An 8,453-nucleotide genomic window follows, 5' to 3' on the forward strand; every position below is an offset into this window, starting at 1 on the left:
GATTTTACTTTTCTACACTTGAAGGGATTTTGCAGTTGTAAATGTATTTATGAATTATGCTAGTGGTGGGCTCTGATGAACAACTGCCAATTATTCCACATTATAATATTCTACTAACAATTTCTCCTCATTTTAATTCCAGTTTACAACAATACTCTATGAATACACGCATGCAACTTTGAAAAGAATAACGCCAGCTAAATGCGAGCACTCATGCTTTGAAGACTCGAATCCGATGGACATATTCCACAGTAAAGAACCATATATGGGATCAGCTGATCTACGTTCATTTCGCTGAATATCCCATACATGGGATCATTTCAGAATGAGTGCCCAATTCAGAAAATACTGATAGAAACTGCTACACACGTTGTCTACTATTTTTGGCCCCGTTTGGTTTCAGTCTAGAATGGTCTAGAAAAAACTTTGACCCCTAATTAGGGGTGTCAAACAAAAGAAGTTTACAAAGCCAACCCTCCGAACCCCTGCGCTAGGAACCCTGACAAATCTAGTGAGGTCTTTATCCGAGTGATTAGAGGATGGTTATGTAGCATCACTGTAGTCAATTATCGATTTATTATTGTCATTAGATTCGTCGCGAAAAATTATACCCATACGTAAAGGGGTTTTGCAAATAGACTTTATTTAGTACTTCGTGTATACAAAATTTTATTCTCTGCTTGCGTGTTCTAGAATCTCTAGAACGAAACCAAACAAAGCCAAAGAATAAAAACCAGAAGTACCTGATTTCTACGGGGAATTGAATTAATTTTCTGCCAAATCAGCAGAAGATGTGTGCAATCAACCTGGCGCATCTACCAATTTCCCTCGATGGGTCTTGGGCACGCACATACTCCTACTGGACATAGCTGATCACTGAATCGAAGCAGCAGCGCCACGCGCACACGGCACACAAGTCACAGAAGATCCCCGGGCCGCCTCACCTTCTTCCTCCGTACGCCCCCAACCGGGCACTTTCACCAACCCACCAGCCCCGCTCCTCGGCTTCGCCGCGCCCTCGAGCGGAGCCTTCCAGAGCCTAGGGTCCGCGCTTCCATGGCGGGCGTCGAGTCGTCCGCCGCTCCGCCCCAGGCGCCGCCGCCGCCTCCGCGGGAGGCCGGCCCGACGCCAGCTCAGCGCCTCGCCGACTGCGTCCTCGTGTTCGTCGTCTTCGGCTTCCTCGGCTTCGCGTGGATGAGCAGCGCCGCCCACTCCGCCTTCATCGCCGCTGAGTGGGGCTACGGCGCGGGCTCCATCGAAGCGGCCTCCGCCAAGGAGACCGCCCTCGCCGCCTCGCTGCTCCTCGGGGTTTTCCTCCACGCCGTGGCGCTCATCATCCTCGGCATGTGCTGGCGCTACGAGAGCCGCTGGTCGGAGACTCGAGAGGTAGCACGATTCCGACCCCTGCCCGATTGTTGATGCAATTGGTTACCTTTGGGCAGTTTCTAACAAGCATTGGTAGGGTCAATTGTTCGGGATTTGGACTTTTTGGTGTGCTCGTCATCACAGGTTGGTGGGGGTGGAGGCACGGCGGCGCAGCCGGGGCGCGTCCACGAGTATCCAGTTCCTGACACCGTTATCGTGTCCCTCGTTGTGGTGTTCGTGATCATAGCCTTGGGCGTGCTGACGCAGGTGGCTCCGTGGGCAAAGGGAGCCGAGAAGGCTGGCTACCTGCTTCTGGAAACCGTGTTCTTCCTCGTGTTTGTTGTCTATTGCTTTGTGATTTTTCCACTTCTTATCATCCGAATGTTGGTGGCTAGCTGTGCTGAGAGGCGTGAAACCACCGGATCCCATTGACAAGGCAGGTTCAAGGTGTGCATCTTTTCTTCCCTTTTGATAACACCAGCATCTTGTTGATATGGACATGTTCATTACCTTGTTAGCATCTTATCTGTTGCTTGAAGTATCTATTGTTGTATCAGTCATGCACATTATTACACAACTTAGTCTCTCAAGGTTGTATCGATAAGTGACATCATTAAGGCAGTTTTGTAGAAATGGGTGTGTTATTGTGTAATGTGCAATCTATTTGGGGTTTTATTACATAGATCTGGTGTAGAAATCTAATAGGTTCTGCAGCTTCTCTTATCTGTTTATGTGATATCAGCTTACTATTTTGATGCTGCCTTGAAAAAAGGCTTTGGAAAGTAATTTGACACATGTGGGAGTCAACTGACTTTGATGGCATTATATGCCTCCCTGTTCAATTTCTTGATATGCTTTGTAAACCTGGATGTAGTAGCATTGTAGGTGTTGTGGTGGGTAATTGTTCTTCTGGCACACTTTAATCCTCATACTATACTATTTGAACTGACTGGTGTATCTAAACCATGTTGCTAAAATCAACCCTGAAAGTTTTGTTTCATCTTTAAAGCAGAAGTTACTGCAATAAAATGAACTGATCTGTTTATTTGGTTTCTCAAGATCCTGTTTATGTTTGAATCTCAAGGTGTATCAACTTAGTTTCTCAAGATTATATCTATAGTTAACATCGTTCATGCGGTTGTTTTGTATAAATGGGTTCTTGTATGATGTGCAATCAACTTTGGTTTAATTGCATAAGTTGTGTACAATTCTAATAGTTTTTGCAGCATCTCATATTTGTTTATGCCATACAGCTTAGTACTTAGATGTATTCTTGACAAACTTTTTGCTTTGGAAAGTAATTTGATTCATAGGAGCAAGTCAAGACATGCTTCTCTGTTCAGTTTCTTGACATGCTTTGTCAATGTGGATGTAGCAGTGTAGATGCTGTGGTAGGAATTTGTTCTTCTAGAACGCTTTAGTCTTCATACGAAACTATTTGATCTAACTGCACTACCGGAAACTTTCAAATTGCCGGGAGCGGAAGACTTTGCCGTGAGTCTCCTCTTGGGCACACGGCAAAAGAGCCATTTGCCGAGTGCAGGAAAACAAACACTCGGCAAAATATGAGCACACGGCAAAACAAAAATTTTACCAAGTGTTTTTTTGTTTGCCGTGTGTCTGAGCCCTAGCACACGGCAAAGTTTTTTTTTTTTAAAAAGTGATTCCACACTCCCAACTTTTTTAGACATACACATATTGTATATGGTACTTTATATTAATATCTGGTATTTTTATAGTCTATTTGCTATATTTAGTCATTTAATTTCATTAAACAATTTGAACTGCAAATGATTTGAATAACAGAGTAAAATCCATCGAAAAATCATATTTATGTTATTGAGTCCAATCTGAAGCCGTATCCATGAAATGGGAGGCAATATCGAACATCTTTTTCCCGAACCATGACCGAGAACATGAGTCTGAATCATTTTAAAATTCTATAAATAACATGTGAAGTCTAAAAATCATAAAATTTGTCATGGTATCATAATTTCATGTGCTGAGTCTATGGTAAAAAATTGGAAAGGTTTCACACAAGTTTGATGTATGCTCTTTATAGATCGAAACATATTCGGAGAAGATCCATAGAGTCGAGAAGGAATCGTTTAGATTTTGAGTCAAAGTGATGGCCGAATTAGGTTTTCAATTTACAACTTTTTGTTTATGCAATACACAACTTAGATTACTTAATGCCAAATTTTGGTAATTTTTCGGATCCGTTTCATAATTTTAATTTTTTGCAATTAAACCATATCATTTGATATACATTTAAATTGAGCTATAACTACATGAAATTATAGTTTTTTTCAAAGAATCATAAAACATGAATTGTTTAGTGTCTTTTGCAAAGTATTTTTAATGTTCATTAAATCAATTTTTATAATAAAATTTTTTGAAATCGAATTAGTTCATAAAATAGATTTTTTTTAAATATGTGTTTGCTGTGTGCCTCCAGAGGGACACGGCAAAAAAAACTCTTTGCCGTGTGTGCTGGATCTAGACACACGACAAAAATTCTCCATCCGTTCGGATAAGACCGGCGCCTTATCTCTCTCCCTCCCTCATCTCTCTCTCTCGCACTCTCTCTCCCTCCCTCATCTCTCCCGCACACACTCTCCCTCCCGGCGGCGGCCACCAGCACCGGCCGGCCCCGGCAACGGCGCGGCCTCAAGCTCTAGTTGACGGCGGCCACCAGCGGCATCGGTGGCGCTCGACCTCGAGCTTAAACCAGTGGGGCCCGGTGCGGCCACCTCCGACGGATCCAGGCCGGCGCGGCCACCTCCGGATCCAGCCCGGCGCGGCCACCTCCAGCGGCGGCATTGCGGGGCGATGGCGGGGGACGCCGCGAAGGCGCGCGGCGGGGTGGATCTGCCCCCGCCGGTCCGCGCTCGAGGTCCGCGCCGGACCGACGGGGACTGGATCCGCGACCTCGAGCGGTGGCGGCGGCAGCGCGCGACCGGCGGGGCCTCGAGCGCGGAGCGGCGGGGCCGGATTTGGTGGCAGCATGGGAGGATCCATCCCGGCACGGCCTCCTCCGGCGGCGGCGTGGCGGAGCGACGGCGGGGGACGCCGCGAAGGTGCACGGTGGGGCGGCGGGCCGAGGCAGTGGCGCCCGTGCCGTCCTCTGCACGGCGGACGTGTGGCGGGGCGGTGGGCCGAGGCAGTCGGCGAGGCGGCAACAACAGGGCTGGTGCGGGCAGCGGTGGGGAGCTCCGGTGGCGGGCAGCGAGCTCGTGGAGGCAGCGATGGCCCGCCAGTGGGGCCGAGAGTTTTTTTTATGTTTTCCAAAAATATTTGCCGAGTGCCAGTTCAACACACGGCAAACTCTTTTACCGAGTGCACGAAAAAAGGCCCACGGCAAAAGCCAGCTTTGCCGGCCGGCGTTTGCCGTGAGCGGATTGCCGGGTGCAACACACGGCAAAGCCTTTGCCGTGTGCAATCCGGGCTTTGCCGTGTGTACCCGGCACACGGTAAATATGGTGAGTCCGGTAGTGCTGGTTGATTAGACTGTTATGGCAACAAATGGACTTCTATGTTTTATTTCATTTCTCAAGATAAGAACTAACTGTTGTATATGTGTGAATCTCAAGGTGTATCAGTAACTAAATGGTGGCAAGCTTTCGCAGTTCCATGGTTATCCTAGTCAATGCCAATTTTGGTTTGCTTGTTTCTCTGATGAATCGAAACTAATTTGCTTACTGCTATAATCATACAATAATGGCTATGTTAGATTAGCATTCAATGTGTTCTTTTTTTGATGTTCAATCATGGGCAGTGATATTAAATGTAATGAAACATGTGCTTAATTTTCTGTTTGTCCGTAGATAATATGTCTTGATATGGTTTGCATGAGCCATTATAGTAATACTTTTGTGGCATAAACATCTAGTCTTGAAGTACACAAATTGGATCAGGACTGAGCGAAATGAATAGGGAATGCATAGCTAAAGTTCTCTAGAAGGATGTTCTGTTTCAGTTAGAGATCGCTGACAATTAATAAAGATCGTATTCTTTTGAATGTATCATTAATAGGCACAGAACCTGTTAATTGAAGACCAGTGTTATATTGTTTCATGCTGGGTGCATTTCATTATCTACTCTGCAGCTGTTTACCTTATGTTTCAACCATACAGGTCACGTTGTTTGGTTGCACTTTTGGATGTAAACACATTTTCATACTCTTCTTTTGGTCTACTTGAAGTAGTAGCAATTTGCTAATAATGTGCTCAGCTTAGCGATTTCCAGTTTTGGCGATTTGACTGACAATTATCTCTAATTTCATTTTCAGTTTCTGGGATTCGCAGCTCTGTTGGGACAGGATTTGGCTTGGGCACTGAGGGTGAGATGATAGCACAAGTATAACTGCTAGTTTCAGGAGTAACAATACACAACGTTGCTGCTAATATTTCTTGAACAATTCATGGTATAGTCTGTAAGCTCATATGGATAGTCCCTTAAAAACTAATCTCTGTAAAGGGTCCAGCAAGTTTCAGCAGTGCACGGTGCATTACTACCATATTATAACATTCCATCAAATACAGTATGTAAACTCATCTGGAAACCCCCTTCCGAACTGGTCTTGTGAAAAGTGTGCAGTGCAGTCATACTTCATTAGCTGCGAAGTTTGTGCTCACAACCGGAGACCACGAGTTCTCCGTGTGCCCGAGGCACACGGCGAATACCCGTAGGCACACGGCGAAGACTTCGCCGACGGTAAAGCGCTGACGGCAGCCACGGGGACGGCAAAGGCCTTGTTTGCCGTGTGCCAAAAGTCGGGTACACGGTAAGCCTTTTCGCCGTGTGTATATATAGGCGCACGGCGAAAAAAAGCGGGCAAACGCCGTCACGGCCAGTTGGCGGCGTCGGCGGCTGTTCGCCGTGTGCCTGGACGGCAGGCACACGGCAACACTCCCATATTCGCCGTGTGCCCGGACGGCAGGCACACGGTAACGCTCCCAGATTCGCCGTGTGCCCGGACGGCAAGCACACGGCAATGCTGCCAGATTCGCCGTGTGCCCGGATGGCAGGCACACGGCAACGCTGCCAGATTCGCAGTGTGCCCTTACCAAGGGCACATGGCGAACTATGGTCAGTTCGCCGTGTGCACGGCCTATGCACACGGCGAACTTGGTGTCCAGGGCTGGCCATATGGTCACTTTGCCGTGTGCCTAGTCCCTGTCACACAGCAAAGTGACCAAACAAATCCTTTTTTTTGTTTTTCACATATAAAGGACCTCATATCACAACATATATATCACAAGCATTACATATCACATATATATCACAACAAACATCACATGCACTATATATCACGACTAGCCACAAATAACTTCAAACACATCCAGAAGTCCAATGCAAAGTCCTGCAAGTTCACAACATATCCAGAAGTTCACAAATACATATTCAGAAGTTCAAAAGTCCATAAATATTGAAATAAACTAGTTTATGGCTGCGGTGGGCTGCCGAACTGAGGTGGGAACAACTGCTGTGGGAGCGGCGGTGAGATGCCCGGCGACAAGTCTGGCGTATTCGATGCCGCCGATAGATTCTGCAAAAAATGTAAGACAGTAAATTGCAGGTGAGACAAAAACCAAGTTCTCAAGTGAGTAATATAAGTTACAATCTCTAAGTCTAAAGTTCTCTAAGTATCTAATACTTCAAAAGAAACTAAAGGGTTTTCAAGATACTCACCGGAGAAGTAGTAGGAGCAAGAACCACAGGGAAGGATGAGATGGGATTACCCATTTGGACAGAAAGACTTCGAGTGTAGTTGTACATCTGGGCCATCTCGGCCGCCTGCTTCTGCTCGTTCTCTTGTTGTAATCTCCTCTCTTCGGCCAACGCCGCCTCGTACACCGCCTTTTGCGCTAGCATTTGGTTCTACAATATTTAATGACAATGTTACAATACAAATCAAATATATGTACAAAACGAACGAACTATGAATAAATAAGAAATAACCTGAATTTCCTGCACTTGGAGCTGCGACGCGGACAGCCGTGGGCGTATGGCCGGGCTATTGGCCGTGCTCCTCGCTCGAATCTGGGAGAGGGTGGGAGTGCTGGCCGTGTCTACAAGGCCATCACCAATGTAGTAGCGCCCATGTTTCTTGCCTCCTCCCACCCTCATAATAACTTCTCCATCAAGGGACTGGGTCCTCGGATCCCAGTCTGGCCCATGGACCTGTCTTCCCATCTATGTGTACGCCTGGATACGACTGTGAACGGACGGGTTGCTGTACGCCGAGGGCGGGTCGTCAGGGTTGTAGGTGACGTTGGATGTCGCCTTGCCCTTGCGGGCCAGAGCCCATCCCACGAACGAGTTGCATTCCTGGCCTTCATGTGAGGTCGACTGCGAAAAAGGAAGAAGTTGATTACAAATTATGCTGAATTGAACGTTAGATTAGAGAAATTAGTCTGTGTAGTGTGTACCCATCTAGCCCTGTACTCGTCGTTGTTGAGGCTGCCTTGATGGTGCGCTGGACCTGGCATCAGCAATCGCCGCTGCCGGCCAGCGTCGTGCAAAGCCTGCCACTCGGGGTCGAACCACTTGTCCACTATGCGATCCCAGCACACGGTGTCATTACGACACCACCACGCAGGAACCTACACGTGATCAAATGCATGACATGTAAGAAGAGAGACATTTAACAATGTTTTTCATCTTACAATAAATTTGAACTTACCTGTAAATATTGCTCTCGGGTCAGCTTCAAATCCCTCACTTCAGTCTTCCCGATCTTCTGCTTTAGGAAATGTGCACAATAGTTGATGACGCACTGGACTTGCGCCTCATAATGCATGTCCTTCACGAGTTTAACACATCGATTGTGAGCCACAATCGCCGCCCGGTCCTCGTATCCCTCGTCACACCTGTAAAAATCCTGCATATAAAGACGATGGATCATGTCATTATTAACAAAATGTTCAATGAATGTGATGTATTGACCATTTTTTGCTGGGGAAAACTTACCCAGAGCTCGGCCTTCACCCGCTCCGCCTTGTTCTCAAAGGCTCTGCCGCTCCAATCCAACTGATCGTTGTTGGCGGTGATGTAGTGGTCCCACGTCCAGGCCGGCTCGTATC

At 46.9% G+C, this 8,453-nt stretch overlaps 1 protein-coding gene across 1 annotated transcript; it reads left to right on the forward strand.

Moving 5' to 3' along the window:
• The first annotated feature begins 1,049 nt into the window (after window positions 1-1,049).
• Window positions 1,050-5,860, forward strand: LOC120639187. Its single transcript, XM_039915194.1, has 3 exons — window positions 1,050-1,386; window positions 1,510-1,812; window positions 5,657-5,860. The coding sequence occupies exons 1-2, from the start codon at window positions 1,057-1,059 to the stop codon at window positions 1,795-1,797; spliced, it is 618 nt and encodes a 205-aa protein (XP_039771128.1). The 5' UTR covers window positions 1,050-1,056; the 3' UTR covers window positions 1,798-1,812; window positions 5,657-5,860.
• The last annotated feature ends 2,593 nt before the right edge of the window (window positions 5,861-8,453 follow it).

The sequence above is a fragment of the Panicum virgatum genome, chromosome 6K (genome assembly GCF_016808335.1).
Source record: "Panicum virgatum strain AP13 chromosome 6K, P.virgatum_v5, whole genome shotgun sequence".
Classification (NCBI taxonomy): domain Eukaryota; kingdom Viridiplantae; phylum Streptophyta; class Magnoliopsida; order Poales; family Poaceae; genus Panicum; species Panicum virgatum.